This window comes from Aquila chrysaetos, chromosome 12, assembly GCF_900496995.4.
Source record: "Aquila chrysaetos chrysaetos chromosome 12, bAquChr1.4, whole genome shotgun sequence".
NCBI lineage: Eukaryota > Metazoa > Chordata > Aves > Accipitriformes > Accipitridae > Aquila > Aquila chrysaetos.
Genome location: NC_044015.1, coordinates 22,311,271 through 22,330,577, shown reverse-complemented (window position 1 = coordinate 22,330,577; position 19,307 = coordinate 22,311,271). Strand labels below are relative to the sequence as shown.

The 19,307-nt window shown below is 38.1% G+C and overlaps 1 protein-coding gene across 1 annotated transcript in view; it reads right to left on the bottom strand.

Moving 5' to 3' along the window:
* DPYD (dihydropyrimidine dehydrogenase) overlaps positions 1-19,307 on the bottom strand; it is a 372,599-nt gene that overhangs the window by 260,369 nt on the left and 92,923 nt on the right. The window contains exon 4 of the mRNA XM_030033578.1: positions 11,350-11,437. Coding sequence (XP_029889438.1) covers positions 11,350-11,437 — 88 coding nt within the window. The remainder of the gene's footprint in view (positions 1-11,349; positions 11,438-19,307) is intronic.

Genomic DNA, 19,307 nt, shown 5'->3' with positions numbered 1-19,307 from the left:
GATCTTCAGTAGGATTTTTAGTGGCTTAACAAATCTACATTCGAAAACTACTGTGCCTGCATTATGTATTTGTTAATACTTTCTCCATTTCTAGGTCAATTGGGCAGTAGTTGAGTTGTAAACCTTGTTGGAGGTCTGACCAGAAAGGGCCATTTAGATTATCAGTTCTTTATGACACAGGGAATGAAAAGCTTATTTTACACATCCATGCACACCATCTCTGCGGATATGCCTGTCCTTCACACCAGATCAGTAGGGCCAATTGTCCCAGACCCATGATGAGAAGAGGAGAAGGTTTCCTATGTAGCTACCTGTAGATACTGCATTACTGAATTCTTTTTGGAACTCTTTTTCCTCAACCACATACTGATCAGGGCAAACACTTATTCTTCTGTTTCCCTAAATAGCAAACCAGGGAACTGATTAAAGAAGTTATGTACAATTTACAACTTCTCAATATTCAGTGCACATCTTCAGGAAAGGAACTGTTCCCTGATATATGAGAGCTAGCAAGATTTCTTTCCATTATAAAAATCTAAGGAATGGACATTAGCCAGCTCCCCATGCCTGATGCCATGAGAAAACAACCCCTGGTTGTTTTTCAGACTGGATAATTCTCTTAAGAGGGAGGATCAGAGGAAATGCCAGCAGTAAACTGAAGTCTCATTTAGAGGGGGAGAACTACTGATTGCAGTTCCAAATTTACATTGCATTTACATTAATGAAATTATGGTGTAATTAAAGCAAACAATTTACATCCTATCTTTTCTTCTGTATAGTCAACATAGAAGTTTACTAAACTGTATACTCTAGTCCTTTCTTCATTTTACCACGCCTCCCACCCACTTTAAAAGCCCCACCGAGGGTTGTCCATGAAGATGGGTTAATGATAGTTTGCTTTAAGGGCCAGAAGACAATACAATACCCCTTAGAATTAGCACACGGCTGAAGTTCCACAAAAGTTTCTTCAGCTTTCTCCAAACTAGCAATAACTGAGAGATTAAAAAACAGTATGTCTCCTTCCTCTTCCACCACCTCTTCCATATTCCCATCTTCAATAATCATCACTAACATGAAACTGTTTTTTATAACAAATATCTTTACCTCTCTGTCCCAGGACAGCTGACTCAGAACAGCCAGAAGATGTAGCGTTCAAATGACGTGAAGTACTTGGTCACAGCAGACCCTATGCAATGCCTGTGACTTACTGCCTGTCAAGTAGGCTAATGTACGCAGAAGCGTTCATTCAAAGTGAATGCTCTGCCAGAGCAAGAATCCAGTTATGAATAAAAAGAGCAGTGTCACGATCTGACAATATAACCAACAGTGGGTAACAAGACTTTGATTTGGGAGGTTCAAATTCACTAAAGGCGTATCAAAAGACTGAGCATAAAATTCTTAAAGTTAAAACTGATGCAATAGACACAGCTAGAGATTCTCAAGACAATGCCAATGTTTAAGAAATGTATTTGTAGATGTAACTGGACCTTTTGCTTACAGATGCTGGTCTACTGCACAGCACGAGCCCCTGTCCATCACCTGGAAACACAAACCAGCTACCTCAGTGTACTTTCATAGGATTTTTTAGACGCTATTAAAATCCATTGAAATTCTAACCCTGGCTGAATAGGCAATCCCTTTACGCATCTCTTCTGGGAGAACTTTCAACCATTTTGCCTGTGGTGACTGGTAAGGCACTTTATCACCCCAGATTCTCATTTATTCCAATGTAAAGGAGTATTAGTTAAACAGAAATTGTATGTATTAGCAAACATTTTTGCTCTTCCAGATGAATGATACTGTTTTGATATGCCAGATCATTAGAGCTGCTAAAAACAGCCAGTGAAGACATTGTAAGCTCAATGCAGCAGCAAAACACAGAAGTCTAGTTATACTGGAGATGTCCCTGAAACATAACCATGCAGACAGCAGAGGTGACAGTCAATGCAGGAGACCCACGTCTTTCTGAAGCAGCACTCAGAGACCAGCCTAGATACCTTACAGCATCTTAAGTGGCCCTAGATGTCTGTTCCCCAGGCAATTACATCTAGTCATTCCTTTTTTCCACTCTAAAGGAATAATTACAAACTAGTAGTGGGGATTTTTCTCACTAACTCAAAGACAAAATGGCTTTCAAAGGATTTTTGTTCAGTTTGATATTTCACTACATATGAGAGTTATATTTTCCCTTCCTGTGTTGTCCAGGATTATTATTTTTATTATCTTCAACTCTGGTTCAATGGAAACAATTACAACAACATGCATTTCCATCTAAGTAACTTCATTAAGGATTTTCTACATTTTTAGGCTATGTAATTAAAATATATATATAAAGCTAGTTATTATGCCAAGAATGCAAAACTGTTAAATATTCCTTTTTAAAATTTAATTTATTACATATCTGTAAAGTATATTCTCACACTTGAGCTGTGCCACTACAGGCAGCATCAACACAGCTGGCACATTCTAATTGTTTTGCAAGCTCAAACCAAACTTCGAGCACAGCTATGCTACAGAAAGACAGGGTACGTTAAAGGAGCAAGTGAATTCAGAGAGATGCGATCAGGGTCATTGCGGGTGTAGGACTGAGATCACAGCTTATTGAGGGGATATCTAGGGAAACCTGTCTCAGAACATCATGCCGGAGTCCAGTAAGGAGGAGGCTGGGACTGAAGTCCTAATGGGGGTAAGGCCAACTGCTGCTGAACTCTGAATTTAGGGGAAACATGATGGAGTATATAAAGGTGGGGTCCTGATTTGGGAAGTTTTGAGATGTTGCTGTCATGATCCTGGTTGTTACTGCTACCACTAGTTAAAAAAAAAAAAAAAAGGAGGAACCGTGTCCTCTTCACATGAGAGTACCAAAAGCTATATATAGTACGTGACCATGCTAAAATATTAAGACATTAGATAAACTGTATCAAAGAGTATATATCTTCTAGTCTTAACACCTGAAATGAGTTTTAATGATAAATTAAAAGACAGTCACACCTGAAGTCCAAAGTGTTCCACTCATCTTTGGGAGCAGCAGGGCAAGTCTTCTGCACTGCTTCACTAGTGTGCTCCAGCTGTGCTAAAGTGGACTACTCTAAAGATGAAAGGGAAGTACATGTTCAGTGCTGACTTGGTTTCCCTGTCTGCCAACAAAAAGTCACCCTGTGTCAATTTTACCATTGGTAAACTTCTAACATACTCGCAGAAGAGCTGCAGTTCCCTAGCTCTCCTCTTCCACCTTCCAGAACACCAGTGTAACTAACCACTGTTCCCATTACCGTTGATACTGACCACTACCAGTGAAAGGATATGGCCACGTGCTGCTACCATGACTCTGTGCAGTGGCTCGAGAGCAAGCCGATGCATCTGCAACGTTCCTGATACCCACGGCGCAGTCCAGCACGGAGACTGGGCTGTGAGCAGGACTTCAGGAGCCCAGCTCTGACTTGCTTCATCTTTTTGTCCTTCCATTCTATTTAATCATTTATCCTGCCTTTACTGTGTTGATTTATTATCTAACATATGAAACATGATTAAAAAAATGTTTTCCAATACTTGACAAAAACTGGCAGGGAAATACAGTATAGTCTAGTAAATTAGGCTAAGTGGTGTTATACAAACTGTGTTACAAAACTGCAAACCGTCATGTTACTACAGTAATAAATGAGAGTTTGTAGTATAGGTACAGTAGTATATGTACAGTATCTTAAATGTTTAGTTACATGAACACTTCGTGCTTTCATAACTTTTTTTTAAGCTGAAAACATGTATTAATGATCATTACATTTACCAGTGACATTAAAGGTAGAATATTCATAGCATATTCACATTTTAGAAAAAATTATTGATCACTCTTATTTCACAAAACCAGGGTGTAGTAGGCTGCACACAAAACAGACATGAGATGCAGACCCGGCAAGTTGGTAACTACACATCCAGATGTTATATGGGAGAAAGGATCAGAATTAAAGGGAGGCTGGCTTCATTAAAATGACAAAGTTACTCCAGGGCATGGAATGAAGGAAGCTACCTTAACAGTTTGGAGTAATTTTTTTAGATGCTGAAATAATAAGATGACTCAGTTGGCTAGTTTCTTACAGACGTTGTAGAGGAAGCAAGTCTAAAACTAGAATGTTTCTGAATTTTTTAATGAGATAAATGTCTGCTCATGCCTTTGTTCATAGAATCTTTTTTCCTGTGCACTTCCATAGAAATAAATTAATCTAACTGCATAGGATGTTTTGTGGTTTCCTACATCAAAATGTCAATAAATACTACATTGCTAACACAGGGAACAAAAACAAGCCTTAAACAGACATCAATAATCAGTGGAAACCAGGCAGAGGAGGATCTCCACATGTATCATTTGGAAGCATTATATAATTTGCATGCAAATGAGACTGGTTTTTACTTGGAAAAAAACCTATTAAAACACATAGGATCAATACTGAGAGACCAGAAGAAATTGCATTTACTATCAGGAAATGCTTATAGCATCTTTTCTTTCAATTCAATTCAAGAGCTTTCTATATAAATTCATTATGCATCAGGGTGTTTTGATATTGCCATTTTCTCAAAAACAATGAAGAATATGCATTATTATGTTTTGTGTAATAAAAATGAATACACTGACTTCATCAGGATTTGGGGGCAGAGTGAATACTTTAAAAGAAAAGAAGAAAAAAGTGGTAATTTCCTTTTCATCTGGGTTTAGATTTAAAAAAAGGGAGACATCGCAAAAAATATGGGAAATTATCACCACCTCCTATCCTAGTTCACGTTCTGTGATGGCTTTAAAATTTACTCAAGATGTATTGGATTAAAATATTTTCACATACCGAAGAGCCACTATTTAAATTACGTTGTTATGTAAGTAGCATTTTTCACATTGACACAACAGTTCAAATATAACAAGAAACACCCCCAGTCTGTCAGCCCCCCCAAATATCTTCCGAAGAAGAATGAACAAAACATAACAGCAACTTATCAAATCATACATATTCTATATTATAATGCTGATGATTTTTAATCAATCCAGAAATCTTTCACATCATTTGACTTGTGTCATCATAACAGGACTGTAATTTCACACAGTGTCACTATCTTTTTATGAAAAAGAACGGAAGAAATATCTTGTACTGTCATTTTGTCCTTTGTAGTCTAGAATGTGAGAGATTCCTTAATTGACATAGTGTCATCGCAAAAGTCTATTCTACATAATTACACTATGGCAACTGAAACCAGCTGTCAGCCATTCCATTACACTAAGTACAAACAGACATCTCAAGAAAAGTCACTGTTTCAAGTGCATCAATTTAACACCATTACTACTTTTTCTTTTAAATGTTTTTTTTGTATTTAGTGACCTGAAATATACAAAGATTAACAGAGAAAGCTGAATAAAACAGCACTTTCAAAAACCTGGGGCCTCAAAGGAGTACTTAAAGATTAATTGTGATGCATATCTGTATATAATTATTACCAATCATCTAGCAGCTTTCTGACTTCCACAATCCTTCATTGTATTAACAGTATCCCACTTACAGTATTTTACATATGAACTGTGACTCATGATTTTCTAGAGTCTTTGCAATGGCATATAGATGTCCTTTGTTAATTTACTCAGAGTTCCTCTGGCACAGAAAAACCATCATTCCGTTTCTCTCACCTGTCACAATCCTATGTCTCTCACCACCCTTTCTCCCTTACAATCTTTTATTCGTTTCATTTTCTCTTAATGATCCCACAGCTTTCTGTCTCTTGCCTTCCTTTGTCTACCCACTTTTCTTTCTCACTTCCAGTATATTACCACAAACACTTTTTCCTTTACTCCCTCAATCTCCCAAACTTCAGATTCACCCTTATCCCTCGGTATCCATCTCTGTCTTCCAGTTTGTTCCCTCTCCCATTTCTCCCTTGATAAAACCCCACACATTTCCTTTGGTTTCATTTAAACCTAAACATTCCTCTGAAATCCTAAAACTTACTCTCGTGTTCCACAACTTTCTCTGTACTGTTCCTGGCATTCATTTCTCTCTCCCCCATTTCCCTACCAGTATTCTGCACAGTCCAGGGACAACCTTTCATCCAGAGGGAAGCACAGCTTTGTTGGGTTTAGGGTTTTGGGGTTTTTTTTGTTGTTGTTTTCTGTCTTTTGGGTTTTGTTTTATTTTGTTTTGCTTTAATGTTGGCCACCAGAAGGCTTACATCCACCTATAAAGTCTGTTAGAAAACAGCTGACGTGTCAGCTCAGACCAGTTTATTACTAAGGGATATGGGAGAAGATGGTCTTTCTGAACAAGAAGAAAGCTGTTGAATCAATGTCAGGAATCATTGTAATACTGGAAGACTTGAGATAAAAATGTGAGAGCTAATAACAGAGGGCTACAGCGACAAAGTGTGATTTTTGAGTACTGGTAACACAAAAGATACTTCTGCACCCCCAATTCTTCATTATAGTCTCAGACTATAAAGGCTGAGTCACTCCTTACACCTGTGCCACGTAACACAACAATATCCCCATGCCTAAACTGCACCAACAGTTGTTTGTCAATGCAACTACTCAACCATAAAGTTGTCTGATGACAAAAAGCCCCAAGACCATCTCACTGAACAGTACAAAGGTAGAGCATGTGAGCAGCTGTTGCTTTCTAATGGGCAGCTTCCTCTGGCACACACTTCTGCTTAACAGGAGAAAAGCTGGACAGGCTGCAAGTGTTCAGGCTGACGGTTGCTTCTGGGAAGCTGTAGGATTTTCTGCTGCTGTACAGTATATGCTTGTGCCAGCCCTAAAGGATGATGGGTGCTGGAGTTCCATTTTACCAACTCCTTGCTTTGACGTAGCAACACAGGGAAAGGAGGACGTAAAATTCTAACATCACTCCTAGTACTCATTCAGGGATAGGGAGGCAAAGCTTTCGTCTCCAGCAGATGAACACTTTTCTCTCAGTGTTTTTTCTTTTTAAAGAAAGAAATAACTAAGATGGCACTTGTGCATTATAAAACAAAGAATATACACTTTGCAATGTTGAAGACTCTATTTAAAGAGAGGACAGCTGGAAGTCAGAATACTTGTTTGCCATCTTCTGATGTTTAGAAACAAAAGGAGTGATGTGTGCATGGTGAATTTGAAGTCTGGTCTCTGAGAGACACAATCGCAAGCGGTCTGTATGAACCAAGAAACACTGACTGAGAAGACACAATAGAATAGATTGTACCTTTATAAAGTAGAGTTGTAATCCAGTTTGTATGGAAAAAGAGAATGGAAGTTGTGGCCTAAACTCTACTGAGTCACAGCAGTTAACACAATACAGCGTAAGTGACATCCTTTTTCTCAAAGAGGCTCAAGGCTCATTGAGTCTGGCAATTCAATTACCCTCTCAACCCAGAAGCAACCCCTCCTCCCCTGTCCCTCTTCTACTCCTGAGCTCAGGTCTAATGGCAGAACAGCCAGAGCAGCTACATTGTACATGGCCTGTAAATATCTAAAAAGCCTCAGGCTTAAGAGAACAAGAATCCCTGACCTTTTATGATTGCTATAGCAGTTTTCCAACAAAACAAACTACATACAATAGAGCTCTTAAATACCTGACAAAGTAATTCATTTTCAGTACGCTGCTGTCTAAATACTCCATATTAATAATGAATCATGTTTAAATAAATACCTGCATGCAATACTGCTTACTGCTTACACAGGGATGAGGACAAGGAATTTATTGAACTGAATCTCCTCTAAACAAGTAGAAGGGTAACCTGCTGAAGGGATTTTCTCAAGTGAGTGGTGAAGAAAGATTCAGAAGCAGGACAGGGACTTCAATAAGCCTAGAAAGCATACCCCAAATTCCTGGATTTATTGACCTCAAATACCTGAATGTTCTACACTTCACCTATTTATTTTGTCTAGAAGCTGCCAGATATAAGTTTTCTGATTAAAAAATAAAGTTTATTTACAAGGTGAAAACAGCAAAAAAGATTTAACATTTTGAAAAGTATTTTCAATGACATGTAAAATATCCTTGATCATGTCAAGTAAATACTCTTATGACAATAATACAAAAATATTCAGCAAACAGATTGCTGAATGATATCTGAATGATTATTTCAATAGAAGTTTAGAAAAATGCATAAAAAAGTGAAAAATTACTTACTGGTTCCACTAAAAATTTTCAAAACTATAAGTTACAGTTTTAATGTGGTTTTCAAAAGCACACCATTCTTGTTTTCTATCTGCTCTAAAAGCATATGGTGCAGGTACCCCAGCCATCAGAGCAGCAGACTGAGAGAGGGGAGAGGACACTGCAGGAGCAGCCATGGTAGTGGGCTCTCACAGAGACTCTGCCGGGGTCATGCCTTCAGTTGAACCATTTCAGCTCTCAGTACCCCTCTCAACTTCCACCTCATATTTATTGCTTGCTTGGCAGAAAGCAATGAGTTTCAAAGTGCAATAGTGTAAAAACAGTAGTACATACCTATATGTAGAAAAAAATCCTATTAATAAAGGAAACCAGAAGAATTTACTGTTACTTTTTCTCAAGAACAGAAGAAATATTTTCTAGCAAAGGCACCAGAAACTAATTCATCAAAAGGAAAATTCAGCCTAGCAGACTGCAGCCATGAAGTCAAGGTTGGGTTCCCTCTAGCACTGTTTATTTCCCTGAGAAGTTGCTTGGTACATGAATTACAGGAGGCACAGCCATTGACATGGAGGCCACAAATACACAGGACTTCCTAGCCTTCTTTCTCAGCCCATGACTTCAGCTATTTGCTAAGCATATCTGGTTGTGGGTTTTTCTCACTTCTAGTTTTTTGGATTTGTTTTTTTGTTTCGGTTTTCTAGGTTTTTGTTTGTTTTTAAAGACAGCATTAGAGCTGTTGCAGAGGAATGCTTCCACAACCATGCTATATTAGATTTCTTACAATAGGGTAAGGAAAGAAAGCAAAGGGTAAGACTGTATGTAAACTCACACTTGGAACTGGATTTCACAGAAGCAGCGCTGATTTTAGGCATGCAATTTCCCATCCTAACATCTTGGCTAGCAGAAATCGACTACCTGACTTTTTTAAACTTCCTGTGTGTGAATGTTTCCTGCCATCTATGCAATCATCAGGCATCAACATGAGGTAAAAGCAGTTACTAAAACCATTGTATATCTTTTCTAAAAACTAGTTTCAGAGTGGATACAGAAACTATTGATAGATAGGGATAGGGTCCAAAAAGAAAGGCTGTTAAGTATGTTTCAGGAATCTAAGATACTTAGGTTTTTCCGTAAAGAATGTTAAATCTCCTAAGAGAATAGTAGTATATTGCAATTCTTTTCTAAAGCAGGATTTTCTGATAAAAGAGCAAGCGATCGGGTCACCTGCTCAGGACAAAACCAGCATCTTACCTAGCTTTTGCAGCTTCCAAGATGATTTAAAAGAATTACCGTCAAACAGCCCAAACTCTGTAGGGTTGATCCACCTCACTCACCATCTGACAGGTTATATCTGGCCCTATTAAAACCTCTAAGAGTGTACCCACTGGCTTCAGCAGGGCAAAGACTTCACCTCACACCTTTGAGGCGGTTTCCTAGTATTATTCCAGTATACCTTTGCCAAAATACAACTCTCAAAGCTCTGCAGTCACCCCACCTTGATTTTCTCTGCTCTGTAATGGATTCACAGAATTCAGAATGAATTCAGCTGTTAAAATGACTTACCCTTTTTGCAAAGGCACAAAGGGGCATCATATTTCTGAGGCTATCACAGTCTAAAAGATCCACCAAATTTATCATTCCAGGATGCTGCTGGTGTTAGTTCTCCTTCTGACATCTTCTGTTGCAGTCTTCAGTTCTCTTCCCTGGTTCCTTATTCCCAGCTTTTATGTTTTGATAATCAGGCCCTTTTCCTTTCCTCAACAACACATCACCCTATCCTACCCAAAGCAGTAGCATAACTACTATTAATAAGAAAAGACCATCCTGGTAAAATACTTTCATAAAATTTGCTTTACGTTTCCTAAACAAACTACAGCACAATGATGAGATGGAGGCTACCAGTTTCATCACTGCCTTGTACGTTCTCTGTTCAGTTTGCCTGCTTCACGATGCCTGGAAGAGGTAATAAGCAGCAATATGCTGCATACTATACTATGGTTGCAAACAGATGCCTACATTCATGAAAATAAATGCTGCAGTGACAGGGTACAGATTATATAAGAAAACTGTTTATATGCAGATGCTGGGCATAATGCCAATTACTGTAAACCACATCAACACGTAGTTACGTTATGATTGATACATGTATCTTAATATCTCCTCTTATCCTAATGTTTCTTGTTAAGGTGCAGAATTTACCGGTGTCTTCTCTGTACAACACCCAGTGTAGTAAAAGCAACGTGGCTGTTAACTTGCACACGGCAGTGCTGCTGTTGCCCACTTCACTCCAGCTTTGTTGGCCATGTCAGCTACCTCTAACAGTGAGACATGTTAGAGAATAAAATGCGGCCAGAAAATCTTTGTACCACACCCAGTAGATTATGAGTCTAGTTGGGCTCATACAGACAAATAAATCACACAGCAGCTTATGATTCCACAGATGGGGAGTAAGTTTTAAAAGGTATGGGGCAATCAATATCCAGTCATCTTTAGGCTATCCCAGACAGCCTAATTAATCTTGTCATATCAACTTTGCAGTCATCTTTATTTATTTCTATTTCTGACTGTTAAAAGTCACTTGTAAACCACAAATCAGAATAATGTTTTTAAGATTTCATTATGATTATAGTATAATAGCCTATTAAGAAAGGAAAAGGTACAGTACCTCCAAAGAGGGGGTTCAATTTATTCCTGTAGTATTTTATTAACAGTCTAAGTGACTGACTACATTTGCATTACCAGAGCCTCTTATTATAAACTACAAAAAAACATTCCTTGAGATGACCACCTTCATGCCAAATTTCTGCCGAAAGCAAATTTAAGCTGTAATCACTTCTTTGAAAAAAAAAAAAAACCAAACAACAAACCTTTAATGAAAAAGGTTTGTAACTGTAATACCTCAGTTAGCAGCAAAGTTAAATAATTACACTGTATTGCTCAGTTTTTTGAATATCATTATATTTGAAAACCATCAAAACCAAAACCTTTAGAGAAAAAGTGAAATGAAGAAATAGATTTGCACTATACACTATCTGTATGGGCACAGAACAGCAGCAAAAATAATTAAAAATTAGCTGACTGTTGAACTTTCAAGCATCTGTTGTAAACACTATTTTTTTTAAGACTTTACAAAGATAAATCTTGAAATGCAATCTCACTAACAGAACTGCAAGTAACTGCTGTTATCTGTTTCCGTGTACTACTGCAAGCCTGATTTTACCTTGTTTGCAATACTTGTGATGAATGACTTGATGTCCAGATTAGTTGGGCAACTCTTCTGACAGGGGGCATCTGCACACTTTAAGCATCTACAGGAATAAAAGAAAATGTGTCAAGGAGACGTGGAATACAAATGCTGCCAATAGCGTAAGGTTTTCAAGTTAGCATGGTAGAAGATAAGCCACAGTAGAATAATACAGAGCATTTTCATAAAATTTCTATTTAAAACTTCTAAGCACTACATGATCACTATTGACTTGCATTCCACACTGATTGGTTACGTTCTGTTGACTCCACTTTACAAAGGAAGGCAGTAGGGTGCAGCTACAAACATATGGACTACACATGTCTAAGTATTAGGAAACATCTAATTACATAGAAGTAATTTTTTCCCTGGAATCGAAGACTGCTAACTTCTGACCATTTCATTTTCCTATCTGAAAAACATCTGTGCTGTGAATCTGAATTTATTAACGAAGTTCTGGAAGTGTCACTGTGGATTAGATTTTGGATGTTGGACAAATGAGACATACAAAAGCAACAGCATTTCCACAGAGGAAGGAATTACTTTGTACTGTATGTGCCAAAGAATAAGAATGGCTGATAAATTTTCAAGTCACTTTTCTATGAGTTTCCTGTGATATGTCTGTGACTTCTGAAAACAATTCAGTACTCTTATGCATACTCCCAGCTGAAATCCCTAAGACCCTCTTCTTATCATCCCTAATTCCCAGCAGAGAAAGACCTGGGGGTGCTGGTTGACAGCCGGCTGGATATGAGCCAGCAGTGTGCCCAGGTGGCCAAGAAGGCCAACGGCATCCTGGCCTCTATCAGAAATAGTGTGGCCAGCAGGAGCAGGGAGGTGACTGTTCCCCTGTACTCGGCACTGGTGAGGCCGCACCTCGAGTACTGTGTTCAGTTTTGGGCCCCTCACTACAGGAAAGACGCTGAGGTGCTGGAACGTGTCCAGAGAAGGGCAACCAAGTTGGTGAGGGGCCTGGAGCACAAGTCTCATGAGGAGCGGCTGAGGGAACTGGGGCTGTTCAGTCTGGAGAAAAGGAGGCTGAGGGGAGACCTTATCGCTCTCTACAACTGCCTGAAGGGGGGTTGTAGTGAGGTGGGTGCTTGGTCTCTTCTGTCAGGTGGCTGGAGATAGGACGAGAGGAAATGGCCTCAAGTTGCGGCAGGGGAGGTTTAGGTTGGATATTAGGAAAAATTTTACTGGAAGGGTTGTCAGGTATTGGAACAGGCTGCACAGGGAAGTGGTCAAGTCACCATCCCTGGAGGTATTCAGAAAGTGCGTAGACAAGGCACTTCAGGACATGGTTTAGTGGGAATGGTTGATGGTTGAACTCGATGATCTTGAAGGTCTTTTCCAACCTAAATGATTCTATGATTCTAATGAGAAAACCTAACTGTATATTAGAACATAGGAAGTAGCAAAGATTTATTGTCTGTCCCTGCATAGTCTTTCATGAGGATGTACCAGTCTGGTTGCTTACACAAGTCCCATCTAAGGATTAAGCCCTCAGGGTAGTCTATGCAATTTGCAGTAAGCAAAACTAACAAAAAAAGGTAAAAGTCAGCTGAGAAGTAAAATAGTTCTCTATTAAACACAAATGTATTTGTACACACTTTTGGTTTTACATATCAATGATTATCATAGGTCAAATGCCACACTACTAATTATCTCAGAATTCATTAAGTTATTCCAGATGCTCTTTCAATATTGTTTTACTAACATACAGAATTTATGTAAATTGTGGTTTTAACAATCTATGGCAAATGAAATAAAATTTGTTTTTACCTATTACCTGAGCACAACTACTCACATAAGTTCCACAAGTCCACCTTAATTATTGTTACTTAAGGACAGATAATAACACTGTGGCATTGGCTGGGACAGAATATTTTCGAACACAAAAAAGCTGTAAGAGGCCTATGGTCTACACACACAAAGAAATTAAAAGCATATTAAAAGGAATGAAATGCCTGAAATACCTGCAGTGAAAAACTGGCTTGACTTTGTCAATCACAGATATTGCTTTTATTTTCTTTTTTTGTTGGTGGTGGCGTTTTTTTTTCAATTAAGGGTGGAATAAGAGAGAAGGCAAAGCCAGTTAAGTCAAATATTCATTAGTCTTTCACCTTTCTAGTCATTACCATCTAGCTGGGTATTGCAGACATCGCAGCACCAGCAAAATTTGAAGGCACAAGTGGTAGTGGCTGTTTGGATTTTCTCACAGAACTAGTCATGGGGGAAAGGTCCCAGAGGAAATATTTAAAGGAAAATAGGTCTTACAGGCTCCAACAGCTGGGAAATCTGATAAAGCTAAATCCAGGTTCAACACCATAGTGGGTTACTAGTTTAACTAGTCAGGATGTCAGAGGGCTCTGGCAGAAAAGCACCAGCAGGTTTAGCTGTGGCAGTTAAATATACCACTGCCCAGCACTACCCACTGACAGGTCCATATTATAAATGCCTTAACAAGCAAAGGCAGGCCAGTGGGGACCCTCAAAGGGTTGATGTGGCCAGAGCACCGAGTCAAGAGGATGCTGTTAGCATTCGAAGCAGATTGAAAGACAGCAAAGTTTTAGTACTAGAAGCCAGAAAAAAAGGAGATATGCTAGACAAAATACACCACTATGAGGGCTCAGATGATAATTTTGCCTGTGTAGGCAGGAAGGAAATAATAGAAGTGGAAAATCACGCATTTAGAAAAGGCAACAATTCCATTCCGACTTTTTGCTCTTCACTTCCCTGAATGTGGTTTCCTTTGAAATACAAGAGTCCTGTATCCAAGACCAAAAGAATTGTACTTAACATAAAAAACCTTTCTGTTGATTATATATAGAACAATCTCATGTCAAAACTAACTAGAATGGCACCTAGCAGGATAAGCAGTGTACGCATTGTGGCTAGCAAACATCCTTACTAAATTATTTCTCTTTTGATTTTTGAGCTGGTTCACAAATAACAGCTGTTGAAAATCTCAGCAGTTGGGGGGGCAGATAATGCAAACTTGAATGTGAGCTCTGGGGAGTAGGGGAGGGTGCCATGAATATGCCAGTCCAGACTTTCTCTTATAATAATACCATCTTCCGATTCTCTGAGCACTCTGCAGACTAAAGTGCACCAGGCTGCCATTAATCCCACTTATCACCCTGACAGCTCAGTAATTACACTCCCGCTATAGCTAGGTACTGTAAGGTACCGTAGTCCTAATAAAACATCAAGCACTGTGCAGAATGCGTGCTGGTGAGGTGTTTTATTAAACTTGGGGGGTTGATCATCAAGTGACATTAGTGTTGACCTATTTTTCTATCTGACAATAAATTATCCTCTGACCATACCATAATACATATTACAGAGTGCATTCACTGTACCAAGGAGCAAAGGTATTGCATTCTGGTGAACCAGGCAAAAAGCGTAAATAAAATAGTAGAATTGCCCACCAGAAAGTTATTACATAAATTGCTGCAAGTGATTGATCCTTTCAAAAATCACAGGTAAAATACCGTGCTTAAGGGAATACACCAACAATTGCCACGAGCTTCAATTCCACATGCATGTCCCCATACAAAGAAACATTAAGTATTATGTTTCTTTCCTTCTTCTGTAACAGTCCTTCCACCCTATGAAAGCCCACCTTTCAATTTACAAGGTTATTCCATTAATATGGGTTTAGTTCTAAATAATGTAAAAAAGAAACTAGAAATTTAGATTAAAATTCTCTAATTCACCTGCTAGCTCCTACCAAATTTAAATGAAGAGCTACATGCTCACTATTAAAAAAAAAAAAACAACAAACAAAAACAAAACCAAACCAACAACAAAATGAAACACACATTTTTTTAAGTCGTTGTACTATTCTGGACTGCATAAAAATACAGAGCATTAGACAAAGCCAGACCTATGCTAATCTCGGAGTGTATATCCCAGCATTTCTTAGTAAAAATATAAGAAAAATCCTTCCAACTATCAGAAAACACCCTATTATCAATTTTTCCCCTATTTTTTCATGGAACAGCATCTCCTTTAGAAACATATATGCTATGTTGAATCTTAAAAGATACCATATTCACTTCATATGCATATTGATTTCCATGTAAAAGGCAACACCATAGTCTTTGCACCACTAAACCCCAACTTGAGGAACTCAAAGAAAAGCAATGATATTTTCCATTTCGTAAGCACTTAGCTGTTGGTTCAACTCAGTCTCATTGTGAAATGGTAAATTAAGTTAGATATAAAAACCCCTACAAATGCTATGCAAGTATAGCATATTTATATAAATATTTATGCAAATATTATCATTTGGCATAGCTTTATAGACATGCCTGTGACTATATAATGACAGAAATTCACGTTTCCCACACATCTAAGCTCAAAATTTACATCTCTTACTGAACAGTGTTAAATTATACATATGTATCCCCAGTGAACTTAAAATCTTTAACTTCTTATTTTTAAATGTTGCAACAATGAAGTTATTTATTGTTTAAGGTAAGCATGCTTGTAAATCTCTTTCAGGCACAAATAATACATGCAAAGGATACTTATGCAGTAGCCCAGCATTATCAGCTACCAGGTTTGTACCTTTCAATCTTGTCAGTGCAAAATAAGCACCTAAAACCATGCATGTATACATACAAACCCATACATTCAACCTCTAATAGCAGGGGTACTAATAAAAAAAAAAAAAAAACAACAAAGAAACCTCAAAACACATAACACAGAGAGCAGTAGATTACAAACATCTGAAGACAATAAAAGGAAAAGGCACTTCAGAAGTAGAGGATTTTTTTTCAATGTAATAAAAAAGAAAAATGGAATAGACAAATAAAAGTTACAAATTTCTGGAACACATACTACCCATTGGGAAAAAAGATGCAAGAAACCATGAGGTATGTCTATGCATAAAAGGAATAGAAATCAAATGAGGAAAAGAAAGGATAAAAAAGTAACAAATTTCTCTACCAAAATCCTTCCCTTAGGAAAAAATGATATAAAAAACCAGTTCTCTACTCTTGTGTAGAGAAGAAAAAGAGAAAAGGAAGCCACAGCCAAGACTAATTTTCTATTAACAGTTTTCACTGTTTAATTGTTGAAATATTACCCAGTATTTTATTCTAAAGTTAAAATATCTGACCAACAGATAGTCTCATTTCTAGGTCTAGACCAGCTCTTAACACATTTTTGCTTCTAAACAAAGAAGGGCAATTTAGTCATATTGTTACCTGAAATTGCAGCAAAAGATTGTCTATCTAACTAGCAAGAATATAACCTGAACTGCAATCACATGTATGCTGAAAGGCCAGGGGTGAAACAGATAATATGGAGTAATATTCCACAATGGATCATTGCTGATAACCTATCAAATTTTCATATATCACAAAACAGGCCAAATAACCTTTATCATGGTTACTGTTGGCAGAGGTTTAGAAGCAGATTAAATCCTAATCCATTTATGTGGGTTTGTGCAGGACATAAACATTCATTTTGAAAAAATGCTTCCAGCGCTACTATTTGTAGAAGTTTTTAAAACTTTATTCACTACTCAGAGAAATAGCCCACATACCCACATAACAGTTTTACACAGGTCTCATAATGATGTTCTGTATACACTTCCCAAGGCTTTGGTCAATTAATTTTAAGAGAATGGTAGAGCTGATTCCACCCAATGAACTAGAGGCCAGTTTGCACAAGAGACCCAATTACGATCTCAAGGTTCTTCTTGGTTCCAAGTCTCTTGCACCACTATCTAAACCATGAGTTGGGGATGGTGAACAGCAGAATAAGAAAGCCACATGTAAGGAAGAAATAAATCTATAATTCCCAAGCTGAATGCCCTTTGCTTTTGATGACAGAAGTGAAGAGCATCACATAAGTTTTTCTCTTGAGGTTCAATCCTTTAACCACCTAAGGCTAATCTTGCAGAACGTAGGCTTTCTTCTCCCCATTTGATCTTGCTGTACTTAAACAGGGTCAAGGACAACCCTAAACAGAGATTTGGACATATGTATGCTCATTTAAAAGAGATGTCAGGATAAAGATTCTCTACTGCAATGGAAAGCCACTGGTGAGAATCTACTGCTAGCAGCTCTAAAAAAAAAAAAAAAAAAAAAAAAAAAAAAAGGAGTTGCTGCCATTATTTTCTTTATTAAAAAAATCAAAACACCCAAAACTAACAATCAAACAAAAAATCCTATACCATTTTGTCTTCCTGTTTGTTACATTTCACAATGGATAGAAGAGGAGAAAGCAACGGGGAGATCTTGTTGCTGAGTTTAAGTACCAAAACACAGTAACAGTTGATACAAGGGTTTGATGAGTACCAAAGACAAATGATACTTAGAGGAAAATTTGTTTTCATTCAAAGTCAAGAAGCAGAAAAAGGGACTCTCACACACAAGGCTGAGAACTCTGTTGTGTATGTGCAATGTAATAATGAAGACAAAATAATCTTAAATTAGAATCAACTATGAACACATAATTCTGGACCGTAGGAGAAACAGAGATAATCCCCAAGAAAAGCCTCTGAATACAATGGGCATCAGAAACTGTATAAAAGGCAGTGAACACAGACTATACAAACAAGCAGGTATCATGGTCCTGGATATGTAATCCTGGAAAGAGAAATGCCCAGCCTGTTAGCAACGCACAGGAAGAATAAGAAACAAAACATTCAGTATCATGTAAATTGGCAATACTAGTTCACATGTGAAGAAAGAAGGAAAGACTCCCACATCATCACTGTTGCTTCTTCAATCACCTGGGAGTCCTGTGTACCTTTGGCAGAGCCACAAAAAATGGGAAGGCTTCTCTGTCAGTACGTTAAGATGACCAGAGGAAGCAGATTTTAAATAGAGGCACTCTACAGGATTAGAGACAGATACGACACTCTGCTGGCAGCTACAGGAGGTGTAAGGGAGGTGGTTTTTATTGAAAGGAAGAAATGCTCAGAGTTGAAAGTCTTCAGACACAAAAACCTCCTACCCTAGTGCAGAATAATAGCACTTAGAGACAAGGTTATTTTCAGACACTTAAGAGGCAGTGAATCACATGGACATAGACTCCAAATCATTCCATTCATCAATGACTCATCTTTCTCTTTTCTTCTTTGTCTCTCTACACGACCATAATTCTTTCCTCATCTACTTCTAAGTCCCCTTCAGTGCTGGAACTCTCCTCTCCTTTTTGCCTCTGCGTGGCTGTCTTCCTGTTTTCTGTAGTCTTTTCTCCCCATTCATCTGAAACTTCTCCACTTCTCTGTCCTATAACTTTTTATCATTCTTCAGCATAACTCCATTTTAATGGATAATGTTGGTAACATTAAAAAAGCGTGACTCAATGTCTGCCAGCAGATATGACAGTGGTGTAGGAGAGTGTGCACCAGTCACTTTTCAATCCATCTTACAAGTTTTTGCCATCCACCATCCAGCCCTTCAGAACCTCCATTTCTCATAAGTTCCTGCACTAAATCTGTCCTTGTCTAGCGCCATCTCTTTTGCATACTCAGGACTGTGCTGTCTTGGTCTGTGATCAGGCATATGCAAATAGTGGCTACCAGAAGACAAGTAGATTGGTGGGATTTCTTTTTAAACCCTTGCTGAATGGTGGGAACACAGCCAGACAGAGCTCTGTAGTCAGCTCAGAAGTAGTGCTCTGAGCACCGCCCCATGGCAAGAAGCCTGCTACGAGTCAGTTCATGGAAAATTATATTCTGCCTGCTCTTAAATTCCTCCTGTCATTTTACTGGGACACAGAATTTTTCACTTACCGTATTGCAATATAGCCTCAAAGACTATTGCCTTTCACCCACTTCATTTTATATAGTTTGTATGTCATTACTTTTATCATATTTCTTCAGTTTATAATGTTACAGAATAAAACTGCTATATAAATTAAAGTTGATTAAAATAGAAAAAGCAGTGCAGCTTACAGAATATTGTAGC